This window comes from Cupressus sempervirens, chromosome 3 (genome assembly GCF_028749045.1).
Source record: "Cupressus sempervirens isolate cs-2001-9-10 chromosome 3, ASM2874904v1, whole genome shotgun sequence".
NCBI classification, from domain to species: Eukaryota; Viridiplantae; Streptophyta; class Pinopsida; order Cupressales; family Cupressaceae; genus Cupressus; species Cupressus sempervirens.
In genome coordinates, this window is record NC_143120.1 from 214639396 (window position 1) to 214654186 (window position 14791).

A 14791-nucleotide genomic window follows, 5' to 3' on the forward strand; every position below is an offset into this window, starting at 1 on the left:
GCATTACTTTTCCTGGATGATAAACAAAAGAGATAAAACTCAAAACTTTAGTGGTCATTGAAAGGAAAGAAAACATACCAGTCATCCGCCAAAATTTGACTTGGCCGTCATCTGCACCAGACACAACAAGTGGTAAGCTAGGATGAAACGAAGCCCAGTTTACACCACGATCATGTCCCTCGAGAACAAACCTCACAATGATACCGTCACTTCCTCCAAAGATATCAGTGCTCATCTGCGCCCGTCCAGCAGCTGAAATATTATTTTTCCTTAAATTACTTATATCCCATACACGAATAGTTTGATCCAATGATGCAGAAACAACCAGATCCTCCTTGGGATGGAAAGATGCAGACATCACATAATGGTTGTGACCACTAAGAACAGCTATGCAAACTTGAGATTGCCAATTCCAGATCCTTATCGTCTGATCATCACTTGCACTAGCAATCCAAGGATACTTGTTATGGAAATGAACCGTGCGGATGTAATCAAGATGCCCTACGAGTGTAAAAAGGCTTTGCCGCACCTTGTAGTTCCATACCCTTACCTTGAAATCATCACCTGAAACCAATTGGGTTTGTCAGATTCTTCTACATTGCTTAGTTTTTATTTCAGCAGACCACATTCATCTCATATACAAGCATCTCCACTCATTCTGTAGTTTAACTGATAACCCGCATGCCATTCAATCAAGATCTAACTGATCACACACATGGCATTCAATTTAGATCTATCCCATTCAATGTAGATTTAACATTCCTTACCTCCAGACACAAATAATGGCTGCAATTTGTGAAAATGTAGACCTCGAACAGGCCCATCATGCTCATCAAAGCTGTCTATCAGAGTTCCAATCCGATAGTCCCATAACTCAATGACTCCGCTGTAAAGACTGGCAAGGATCCATGTCCTTTTGGGATGAAAGCTTAGCCCAAGTACCCTATCGCTCTTGCGATCAATGGTTTTACCCTTTGCTTTATTGCCCGTGGATTCAAATGTGATCAACATTTTGCATGCACACTGGTCTGTTAAAATGAAGCATTAAAATTTCAGATGAAGGACTCCAACTTACATGGTTCGTCCACGCAAATACTCTTAAACAATCTAACTTTTAAAGAAAAAAACCAATCCAGTTTAATTGTCAAGCAGATGGTCTACACAACATCAATATATAGTGCTTTCAAAAGAATCAGCATATGCATCACTAGAGCAGATTATATAAATGTTGACAACCTCTATCACAATTTTTTTGTGTGTGAATATATATCAAAATGCCTATCCAGTAAATATATATGAATAGTAAGCAGCGACGAAGATCCAAAAAAATTGTATGGCAATAGAGCTATGCGTAAACAGCGTTGAGGCAGAAGTACTGTTTCAAATAAACAGAGCAGAATAAAGTATCAGTCATGATATGAATTCCATGATGAGATGGTAACCTGATGTGTGATACTTTATAAAGAATGCGCTTCCTTGAGTATTAAGTTAAATAAAACGGGGAAGGGTTTTATTTATACGTTTCATTATCGAAGATCAATGGATGAGAAAATTCAAGATAGGGTAATACCTATAAATCTTTGGATTGACGAGGAACAAAGTGTAGAATAAATAAATAAATGCTAATATCATTTACACTCTCTCTATATATATATTCAAATTTTATTTGATATAGAAAGAAGTGTTAGTAAATTGATAATTTTATAAGATATGTTTATAAATTAATATAATTGATTTTTTTTAAAGTAAGGTGTAAATTATGATAATACTTATTGTTACTATTTTCAATTTAAAACTTATGTTTAATGTCTTAGACTTATATTTCAAAGTTTTATGAATAAATTACAATGTTGATTAACATGTCTACATATTTTAATACATAAAATATTCATAATTTTTGTGTATCAATAAAATCTTAAAAATTTAAAATACTTGCTGCGATCATCAGCATTATATAAGATTTTTCCTTGTGTTAGCATTGACAGGATTTTGTCCTCTTCTTTTGTATTAGATTTTTTTATATGAAAAAAATTTAGTGTAGATATTCTTTAAATTACAATTCACAAAAAGAAATAATTTGATAAAGTTGCTAATATTTTTGTTGTTCTCACTTTTTTTTTATGTCACATTTATCTTTTTAACATAATTACATGTCATTGTATTTTGAATCTAAGTTTTTTCTCCAAGCATGTATTTTTGCATATGCTTCAATTTTTTCCCCTTGTCTATGTATTTCTCTTTAATATTGCATCCTATTAATTTCCATAACTATTCATCACCATAGTACTAAGGAGATTTTACATGTTTCTATAGTCCTATTTTTAAATAACCTTAAAGATTTGTGTGGACTATATCTTTTAACATGACACAAATCTATTAACCTTTACATTGTAGGTTGCATATTATAGTTTATAATTAATAAATATTATTGTGCATAAAATAAGACACCATTGTGCAAATTGAATAGAACTATAACATTACTAGACACTTACCAAGGTATTAGATATATACCACTTAGATAAGATAGCCACATAGGACAAGATCATATGTGGTACCTTCTTAAATAATATTGTACTCAAATGGATACACACAATTTTCTTACCATCTTGAGATATTTCTAAAAAATTCTAAAAATAAACAATATCAATTTTCAACTCTGTAGCCAATAGTGGCATGTTGTGATGGTTAAGTTGTTGTGTAGTTATCCTTGCCATCAAGGTTCAAATCTCATGGGGATGAGGTCCCCCCGTTTGTGGCCTCACTGGTTCATAGCTCCAGGTCAAAGCGTTTACCCCTCTTTATTAAAAAAAAAAATTTCAACTCTGTGATCTCTATCTTAAATAATTTATTGGATTCATTATTCATCTAGAAAGTACATGAATTACATCTACACATCAATTTTATTCATGCTATTATACAACCCATAAATAAATTAGAATATATGAAACTGAACTTTCAATTTAAGTTAACATATTTTATACAACAACTCTCTACCCAGAGGTTATGCAACAAATTGTCTATGATATTGTTCAATTTGGGATCCTATCTATCATTGAAACCAAGAATTGGAAGAATCTCTTGGACTAGTATGTCTATATCTCTAGCAAACACATTAACTTCAAAAAAGTAAAGTTTACTTCTTTAATATTGAGACACCCTTGCAAAATCATATCATCCATATCCTAGGCTATTAGACAAAGTCCCTCCAATCACCTACATGGGGCTCTCTCTCACTATATAGGAAGTTAGTCAATAGTTTTTTAATTCTCTTTTGGAAAGGATGCATAGAAAGTTGGAAGGCTAGAAAGGGAAGGTCCTTAGTAGTGTCGCTCAACTACAACTCCTTTATGCTTCTCTTCAAGACATCCTTGTAGATACTTCATATCTATTTTTAAAACTTCAAGCTCTATGGCACAAGTTTTGGAGATGATTCAAAGGAGTTTCATATGGACTAGAGTAGTAGAAAAAAACTAGGATCAACCTAGTCAATTGGCAGACTGTATGCAAACCCAAAGTTATGGGAGGCTTGAGTGTTAGAAAAGTGAGAGACCTCAAAAATGCATCTGTTAATAAAATTGGTTGGCATTTGGCCCAAGGCTTGGGAGGTTGGTGCAACAGATAATGAAATTCAAATACTTTGGTGACTCTCCCTTCACCTCCCATCTTTTTGACATGAACCTTCCCTATGGCTCTAAGATTCTGAACAATGTGATAAGAAATTGAACATCTCTCCAGAGGGGTCTGTGATGGCTACTTAGCAAGGGAGATAAAATCATATTCTGGGAGGCTAATTGGATGGGGGGTAAGTGTCTTATCTTTAGTAAATTTTTTCACCTCAGGAATGAGTTAAAGGACAATGTTGGTCATTTTGTCAAATATTATTTCACTCCCTCCCATAAATGGAAACATGTCAACCATAATTAGAGGGTACCTCCCTAGGACTTAATGCTAATTAAGGAATTACAAGACCTTATTAACCTCTTTAGGACCCTGATCACACCTTCCTAGGATAGATTCATCTAAGATAGAAATTCATCAGGTAAATTCTCTATTCACTCCTCTTATATTCTGCTAATTGACTTTAGGCTTCCATGGTTTGTTGGGATAAGGTTTGGATCCAACTACTCGCCCCCAAAATTGACTTCTTATGGTAGTCCACTCTCCATGAGAAACTACTCATTATACTTGATAAACTAAGGATGTGATTTCAATTTCCTAATAGATCTATTCTTTGCAAACATGCAAAAGAAGATATTTATCACCTTTTTGTTTATTGTCCATATGTCTCACAAATATGGGTTTCCCTTTTGAGCATGTTTAACCTTTCTTAGGACTTTGGGAGATGTATTTATCATTTTGTTGTCAACTAGATGATCTCATTGACCGACCCACCCATCAGCTTCTCTTGAAATTTTTACCTCTTCATGTTGTCTGGAATGTTTGGAAGGAAGGGAACAATAGGATTTTTATGGAGAGAGATGAAAGTGGTAGGGATAATTTTCATGATTGTTAAGTAGTTGTGTGAAAATTTCTTTATTTCTACTTTGAAGAAACCTAAAAGATCCTCCTCCCCTTGCAATTTTTAGGTGATGACTAATTGATAGCTCTCAATGGTTTCTAACCATTTGGATAAATCTCAACTTCTATCCTATGTTAATACATATTGGCATCCCCCTCAATGTCATGATTTCTTTAAACACAATTTTGATGGGGCATCTATGACTAGGATTGAAGTGAGTGGAGATATTATTCATGATGGAGAGGGGAGGTTGATTATGGCATATTTGAGAAACTTTGGCACAACTCCTCTAATATGGAAGAAGCCTTGGACCTCTTCTAGGGTGTCAAATTCATAGCTCATTTGGGGAATCACAAGAATTAGGTGGAAGGAGACTCCAAACTTGTCATTGGTGTTCTTAATTAGCAATCAAAGGCAGGTTGACAAATGACAAGGGTGTTGTCAGATAGGTTTCTTATCCTTGGAAAAATGAAAGAATTTATCATTTACCACACTTACCAAGAAAGAAATAAGGTGGTCAATAAAATCGTAGGCTTGGGACTAGAGTTGATTGGACTATAGTGTTGGAAAAAACTAGAGCCCCTACCAATGGAAATCCAAACCCTTTTAAAGAATGAAGATACATGTAACCACATGCATAATAATGTGGTTAGAAATGCTTCCTAGCTGGCCTAAAAAGGATTTTTGGTATGTAGACTAGGGGTAATGATATCGATTGGTATTTCACCTTCTTAGATATTATTATATTATATGGAATTTAGTATGAAACTATTCCCAAATAGATTTTAGGAAAGATTTTGGACCACATCATCAAGTATGATTAAGGATGTCACTATAATGATGAATCAAAAAGCCCTCTTTTTCATTATTTTATTAATTCCCAATGTCACTTCATTTATGAAGGGGTTCTTTAGATTTATCCTTCTCATGTGTTAGAGTACCACAGCAATGTGAATTATGATTAGACTAGCCATAATTATCTAGAAATGCTTGTTTATTAATTATTTCACTACTAAACTTATTTTTACCAAACATAACCTCTACAAGCACAATTACAACTTTCTCCACATTTTTTATTGCATAGGTGATGGGTCTTTACCTGGAAGTAAGAAGATGGAATCAAGTTACTAAGGTTGCAAACAAAAATGGCATGAACAAATTATTTAAAGTAGGCGGGGATGTAGTTTTCTTGAGTGGTAGTTTCAATAAGGAAAAAATATTAGGTCTATGAAACAATGACTACTACCCAGTCATGAAGTATCTTACCCTGGAGGGTCACTATAAAGTGGCTTATTACTACCACTTCCCCCTATTAAATCACTTTCATTACCACAAGCAATTTCCCTCCCTTTCTTTTTACTACATGATCTTGAAGCTTCGGTTATGGATGTGCATAAGTGTAGATGGGAAGGGAAAAAAAATAGTATCCTTCACTAGGGTCTTATTTACTATTAGGATTAATGAGACAAAAGTAATAATTATATACAAATAGAACCAATATTAGAAAATAATAAAGCACACAAAAGAGAATACAAGACACAATAATTTAATGTGGTTCACCCAATACCTGTGCTATATCCACCAATAATGAGTCCAATATTATTGTTATCTAATGATTTTGACTTGATTAGAAACTGAAATCCCTTATAGCTTAATACCACTGCAATAAGCTACTAAGTCATCATACATAATTAAATCTTTAACCCTAATCCATTTTATACAAGTTTTTTTGTTTCTTGTAAAATTAGAGATAGAATAAGTTGTCTAATAGAAAAATAGCTCCTAGTGTCTTTTACAATAATATAGTTATTTGAGCTTTCCTAGGGCTCTACGTCTAGATCCTGCAAGAGACATTACCCCTTGACCTCATCTTGAGAACATTGTCCTCATACACCCATAGAAAAATTTGGGGCAAACCATGTTGAATGAAGTAGGGAAAATGTTAACCTCTGAATCAGAATAGACTCCATATAATACAAATCTCCCATTTGGAGACTAATCAGACTCTACAAAAATAACCTCCACCTTGGAGATTGATCAAAAACTTATAGCTCCCATTTGAATGTAAAACCACTCTAGACTCTATTGTTCTTTCATTATGTTTAGTCTAGAAGACTGACTGAAGCTGGAGAGGAGTTCAACTTCTCCCTTGTAACTTCCTTTGTAAACATATTAGCTAGATTATCATCTATATGTATTTTTTCTAGATTTGATTGTCCACCATCCAAAACCAACTAAGTGAAATAGTAGCATAGCTTTATGTATTTTTTTTTATAATGTAAATCAAAATTCTTCACAATATGAGTAGAACTCTAGCTATCTATAAAAAAATAATTATCCCTTTGTGGGTGTCCAATTCTTCCATAAAAAACTGAAGTCATATCATCTCCTTGGCCACCTCTATTAGCTACATAATATTCCTCTATAGTGCATAAAGTATTCACCTACTCATTTTTTTCCCACTAACACTATATACATATCCCATAGTACTTCACCTGGTATTAGGATGCCCTACCAAATTTGAGTCAACGTAGCCCTGTAAACTAGTAGTAGAGCCCCTAAAATGTTAACATTTACTAGATGTTTCTCTAAAATATCTAAGAATCCATTTGATTGCATTCCAATTCTCAGTCCTATGAATGACTCATATTCCTACTAACAAGTCCTACTGCATGTACAATATTTGGCCTAGTACATACCATGTGTTTTTGGAAACATCGCCTTAGTCAATTTAAAATGACTAAGAAAAGGTGTGCTAATAGATTTGATATTCTTTATATAGAAATGTTGCAACACCTTCTCAATATAATTAGCTTGAGATAAATTCAAATTCTTATTCTTCCTATCTCTACAAATATTTTTACTAAGGATTTTTCTACCTTTAAATCCTTCATAGAAAATTAATGTGCTAACTCAACTGTCTCAACTTCATGATATGATCCATGTTAGACCCAACTACAAGTATATCATCAACATAAAAATAAACTAATGTAGCTATCATCACCAACCTCTTAAAATATTTACACAATGATGAGAATGACACCTAGTGTATCTGTTCTCATTCATAAAGCTATCAAATTTAAGATATGATTCCTAAGGTACTTGCTTTAAGTCATACAAGAACTTTTCTTCAATCTGCACACTAAACACTCCTTACCTTTGACCACAAATCCATGTGGTTGTTCCATATCTATTTCTTCATCTAAATCACCATTAAGAAATTTTTCTTTAACATAAATTAATGTCAATGAAAATCTTTACTAGCCACAATAGTGAAAAGAATATGAATAGAAGTCATTTTAACAACTAGAGAAAATATCTCATCAAAATCAATGCCCTTTTTCTATGAAAATCCTTTGACAACTAACTTGTCTTTAAATATTTGATTACATTCATCCTCTTCTTTCACCTTGTAAACCTATTTATTATATAAACCCTTTTTACCTATAGGTAACTAACATAAAGCCCAAGTCTAATTTTTTACCAAAGAGCTCATTTGTTTTTTCATTGTACAACTCCCACTTAAGCTTTGTATCCACCTACATAGCTTCATCAAAATATTCAGGTTTGTACCATCATATGTTGATAAAATAGAGTATAGAGAGAAAACTATTTCTGGAGGTCTACGCAGCCTTGTTGATCATCTAACATTCACTAGGGTTTGTAGTATTTTTTGTTGTAGAGCATGAGGAACTATTTAACCATAATCTTTTAGAATATCATTTAGTACTACATAATTATTTTCCTTCTTCTCACATTTCTACAACAAACCTTTGTACAACACTTTCTCATTGAATATGATATCCCTTCTTCTTACAAATTTATGATTTTCAAAATCCCAAAGCCTATAACCAAAGTCATCAATGTCATGTCCAAAAAATATACACATTTATTTGATTTAGCTTCCAGTTTGATTCTATTTTCATAATCTATATGTGTAAATACTTCACAACCAAAGGTTCTTATAAAAGAATGAATCACCTTCCTACTAGTTCATGCTTCCTCTAGAAAACCACAACCTAGGGACCTCTATTGATCAGATTAGTAGTATTGAAAACCTCTACCCACATGTTTTAGGGTCTAGTATGCAACCTCATACTCATTGTAACACTCAATATCATTATCTTCAATAATCTTCAAACTCATTTCTGTAATACTCAACATTATTATCAGATTTTAGAAATTTTAGCCTTTAGACATTCTCATTTTCAACCAAGCATTTCCATTTCTTAAAAGTTATAAATATATCATATTTTATCCATGGAAATAAATCCATACTTTTCTAGTTGCACCATCATTGAATGTAACATAATAATGAGAGATACCAAATGAAGATACCTAAACTAGTCCCCATACATCTATATGCAAAAGCTTTAACTTCTCATTTTACTTTTCCTTCCTGCTCTTTACAAAACTAACTCTCTTTTGTTTTTCACACACACAACTTTCACAAAAAATCATATTGCTAGAATTTAGACTTGGTATAACTTTCTTTGAATGGATAAATTTCATACATTCCTCACTCATGTGCCCAATTCTATTGCATCTCTATGTTATTCAAGAATCTACAACAAATATTTTTTCTCCCTAGTCAACTAGAACAACTATTTCTAAAAATATATTTTTCTCTAAAACAATTAAAGTACAAGGAGTGATATAACCTTAACAAAGATATAAGGTGCCTACTTTCACACATTTTTCCACTACTAAGGAACCTTTTGAAACCTTGATAATTTTATCATCAAAAGTAATTGTGTGACCCTCACCACCTAGATGCCTCGCTCAAATTAAATTCATACTTAGCCTTAGAACATGTATTACCTCTTGTAGTAGTAAATGATTCCTATTTTGAAACTTAATCTTAATTTCCCCCTTTCCAACATTCTATAAACATTCATTATCTCCCAAATAAACTAGCCCAAAATCCCCTTGGACACAATCAAGAAAATAACCTATATGGGGAGTAGCAGAAATGAAGCCCTTGAATCTGAAACCCATGAATCATCAACATTTTCTAAGGAAAGAAGAAAAATGAAAGTGTTTTTCCTATTTTTGAAATTACTTGTCAATTGATGTCAAAATTTGAGGCATTTAGAGATTCACTATAAAAAAAAAACTTCAAAAATAAAAATTGTGTGTTCAGAATCTACTTTTTGAATATGTAATTTATTTGTGTACCCATATAATAGATTTTTTTTTTTGGTATGGATCTTTAAAAACTTTTTTTTCAAAATGCATGTTTCAGGACCATACCACACTCATGTACGAACATCATAATTTGACACAAATAAATAATTTTTTGTAAATCCTTTTAAAGGGAGAACTACCTAATACACCTATGATTGATCATAATATTTTTCCATAACTTTGTATTGAATAATTTTATTATTATTAATTATTAATTGGCTATAAAGGTAAATGTTAAAACCTCTCATCTATGGACACCATAATTTTATCAAAATTTTACTTTTTTCAAAAAAAAAAAATTTAACTTCAAAATTAATTTAAGAAAAATCATAAAACAAAAAAGTTAGTAAAGTTTTAGTAGACATTTCTATTTTACATTTAGGTACCACTTTTGATTAAAATATAATAAAAAAATAGTAAATAAAATCATAAAACTATAAAATTTATATTTTTGAAATTAGGATAGTGAGAACTCTAATGGGTTTTTGTTTCGTAAGAAAATTTGATCGAAAACCCTCTAAAAATTATGGTAAGGCGTGAATTTGTTAGTTCAATGCCTTAGCCAAATCTTGAGAGGTCAAGGCATAAGCTTGGTCTCACCAAGCCTATCCTGAACCAAAATTTGAATTATGAGGAAAAATTCCTACCCCATGTTGTAAGAAACGAGCACCCATTATTTGAAATTCAAAATATGGGTTCCCATTTTGAAAAAGTAAAATCAGCATCCCATTTTGAAAAAGTAAAATCAGCATTAAAAACAAATTTAAAATCCTCCCTCCCCCTCCCAAAATAAAAATTTTGATTTTTTAGAAATGGGTACCCATTTCTAAAAATTTCAAAATTTTTATTTTTTCAAAAAAGGGTACCTATTTTTTGAAAATAAAAAATGGGTACCTGATTTTAAAAAAATGAGTGCCCATTTTTTGAATTTTGGATCAGGCACTCGAACCTAATATGGGTACCCATCTCTAAAAGAGAAATATCTCAATCTATGGACTTCTGCAAAATTGAGATTCAACTTCTTGCTTCTACCCCCATATTTCCTTTTTGTTTGTTGCCTTTATTGTTCTTTTGAGACTATAAATATTTCTTCTTATTCCCTAGTTTCCTACAATACCAACAATCTCTTATCCTCTAGATTGAGACCTCTTTCCCTTTAATTTTCCTCTTGAGTTCCCATGATTTCCAAAATTGTGTCCTCTTTCATTAATTTTACCTCTTCTTTGTCTACTCAAGACACTCCTAATGTAGATCTACCTAAGCTTTTCCTATGAATTTCCTTACTCAAAATAACAACAACCACATAATCAAAATTTAAGGTATTAGAATGAGAAGAAAAATTACTCACAACCATTACCAAGTCATTCCTTCTTTTATACAAAGTGTAGACAAAATCAAGAGAGCCCTAATTAATTGATCAAAATTGACATTCACATAAGATAGTTAACTTGTAATTGCATTAAACTCATTTAAATGATCAAAGATCCACCTTCTACCATTTTGATATTAAATAAATGCTTCATGATAAATAACTTGTTTGAAGCAAAAGTTTTTTCATACCAATTTGCTAAGGTTTGCATCAACTCTTTAGTCATACTTTCTTTCCTAATATTAAATATCACCAATTATGTCAGGTATAATCAAACACTTCCAAGTGCCTTTCTATCTAAAATATCCCAATCCTCATCTGTCATAACTGTCTCTTTCTCAAAATTTACTTGCAATAGCTTCCATTAACTCTTGTAATAAAGATAGTCCTCCATTTAATTTTTTCATAACTAAAAGCTTTTCCCATTGAAATTATCAACCTTTATCTTACCCTTGATTGTCATTACTCCAATTCAACCTACAGACTTTCTTCCAAATGATAACTAAAATAATGTTGCTCTAATACAAATTGTTAGGATTAATGAGACAAAAATAAAATTACATATAAATAAAATCAATATTAGAAAATAATTAAACACATAGGAGAGAACACTAGATACAATGATTTAATGTGGTTCACCCAATCCCTAGTCTACGTTGACCAATACAGAGTCCCACATTGTTATCATCAAGTAATTTCACCTTGATTACAATCTGCAATTCCTTGCAGCTCAATTCCTTTGCAAGAAGCTACTAAATAATTATACATAATGAAATACCTAACCCTAAGCCATTTTATACAAGCTTTTTGTCAGTTACAAAATTAGGGCTAGAATAAGTTGTCCAATAGAATAATATCTCCTAACACCTTTTACAATAATAAAGCCATTTGAGATTTCCTAGGGCTTTGCCCTTTAAAACCTAACCCTTACAACTCAATACCACTACAAGAAGCTACTAAATCATCATACATAATAAAATACCTAACCCTAAGCCATTTTATACAAGATTTTTATCACTTAGAAAATTAGGACTAGAATAAGTTATCCAATAGAACAATAACTCCTACTATGTTTTACAATAATAAAGTCATTTGAGTTTGCCTAGGGCTCTATCCCTATAAACCCCCTTGGGGAGTTTCCCTAAGACCCCACCCTATATCACAATAGGGAGTGCACCTAGGACCCTACCACATGACCTTGCAAGGGGTGTTTCCCCTTGACTGTGTCTTGGGGGTGCTGCCCTCAAACCAACATAGACAAATATTGGGGGAAATCATGCTAAATGAAGTAGGAAAACAAATAATCTCTTAGTCTGATTAAGCTCCACATAAAAAAATTTACCATCTATATATTTTTCTTCATGCCATGTGTCCTCATAATATTGTTTTGGTTAACCCCCCATACACAATACTGCCCCAATGCTATGTTGACTTACATTCCCAATTCGCCCACTATTTCCCAAGATTCCCCTTCCTCTAGTGGCTTGAAACCCAATAACCCCCACTATGTTGTGCTCTTAATTAAACCCTAAAATGGATCTTGTTGTCAACTTGGGAAGAATTGGTATGGAATTTACTAGAGGTAAGAGATGCTCTCAAATGATTTCCTCAAATCCTAGTAAGAAAAAAAGGATGCAGACATATGAGAGCCTAGAAGAGGTGGTTTTGGACTTTGATTCAAAGGGAAGTAAGGAGAAGGGGAAGCAGGTTAGAAAAATATGGAAAGCTAGGAGAATCCATTACATTGAGGATGTAGAGGAGGAAAGTACAAAGTCACCCCCATGGATGGAGGAGTTCCCTTGGGATAAAGACATCACTCATATTTTGACAAGTTTTAGTCTAGACACAATTGATCTAACTATTAGAAAGGAGGCCATGTGCACCAACGATAACTTCCCCATGACTACCACTTCTCCCCTCAATAAGAAGAAGAAGTAGGATCCCCTTGCTCACCAGTTACCCTTAGTTTTCCCCACTATTTAGCCCCCTCCCTTGGTTACCCCCACCTCCTTAGGCTTCCCCACCTATCCAAGACTTCCCCCTTCCACCACTTTGGAGAAAACTATAGTTTTGAAGGTTGAAGATGAGATAAGGAACTTGTGGGTGGAAATGGAGAAACTAAAGAATGGTGTATTAGAACTTGATCTATATTTCAACACATTAGAAGATTTTTTAGTTAAAGTTATGCATGTGGAAATGATGACCCTCTATCTCTTACACTACAAGAAGGTGGAGGGTAAAGTGGAATTGGGACTTAGTAATTTCTAGAAGCTCTATAGGCTTGTCTTCAATGATTGGCTGAATGTATTGCTACAAAAACCACCCCTCTAGGTAGAGAAGGACAAATGGGGATTCAACCTTACTTTGTGCTAATTTTATTTTTTTTGGTTTATTTTATGCTTTAGTTTAAGCCCTATGTGGATCTATTATGTGGATTATAGAAACTTTTATTATCAATGACATCTATGCTACTAGATTAGTTTTTTTATATAGTTTGATAACTATTTTCTATAGATGGTTAGATCGTTAGGTGTTGAAATCTCATAACATTGTGTTTTTTATTTTAAACATGGGTTGGTTTGTGGACTACTCATCAACAAATAGTGATTATGTTACTTTGTTTGTTCTTTGGGCTAGTCACCAAATTTGGATTCTTTTTAATATAAAAAACCATAGGCTAAGTAAATGGGAGAATGTATAAACTATTAATATTTTTGTAAATTAAATAAAGGAACTATAATATTTGGTGTTGGGTACAATGACTGAGAATAATTTTGGTGAAATAAAGTTTTATATTGTTATGTGTAAATAAATTCAAGGCTATAATATTAAATTTAACTAAAAAATTATAAAGTTATTATTGCCTTTAGATTATTTTGTGGAAATAGATATATTTTAATGTCATGGGTCTACTTTATAATTGGTATTTTCAAGTTAATGGAGTGTGTGAATTGGATAGCTAATTTTTATTGAGATTTTATTTATTTTATCATTAGAACTTGGGATATTTATAAATAAATTGGGAAAATGGATTATAATGAAAAAATTCTCCTAGGCTGATCACATTTATTATCTTGACGCTAAAATTGCATACATTGAAAATCTAATAGTGTGTAAAAGGCTAGATGTATATTGGGATATAATATGGGGGTGAGCCTTTGGTGTAGGAGCACCTAGTTAGGCTAAAGGGTAGACCAAGGGCTTGTTTGGTGTTTAGTGATTGTAGTGCTACTAGCCACACCACTAAAGTAATAATAGGATCAACCCATTCCTAAGGTGGGGTCAAATAGGTTTGAAGAGTCCCACAATGCAATATTGCTCCTAATTGCTCAAAAAGTGCTCATTTGGCTCCATAGAGCACTTTTGGGTTTTGAGGGCCAAATAGGTAAATAAAGTGTTTTAGGGCCCTTATTAGGTGTTTTGGATCCATATTAGGCCTTTTGGAAAGTTTGGTAGCAAGTAGAGTAAGTTTGGGTAGATAATTTGCAAAATTGCAAAAATTGCTCATTTCTTGCAAAGTTATCATTGACAAGTTTTGCAACTTTTATGCAAAAAGAGAAACTTATTTGTGGGATCCCTTCAACCAATTGAAGTAGTTGGAAACTTAAATTACAAGCATATATAAGGTTGAACTCAACATTTTCAAGAAGTTGGAAGAAGGTGAAATGACAATGTACGAAATTTAATCAACATTTTCTTTATTACAACAGTTTCTT

At 32.6% G+C, this 14791-nt stretch overlaps 1 protein-coding gene across 1 annotated transcript in view; it reads right to left on the reverse strand.

Moving 5' to 3' along the window:
* LOC149565585 (coatomer subunit alpha-1-like) overlaps positions 1–14791 on the reverse strand; it is an 81219-nt gene that overhangs the window by 2948 nt on the left and 63480 nt on the right. Inside the window, exons 3-4 of the mRNA XM_089816350.1 lie at positions 768–1028; positions 79–564 (exon numbers count right to left, since the gene is read on the reverse strand). Coding sequence (XP_089672476.1) covers positions 79–564; positions 768–1028 — 747 coding nt within the window. The remainder of the gene's footprint in view (positions 1–78; positions 565–767; positions 1029–14791) is intronic.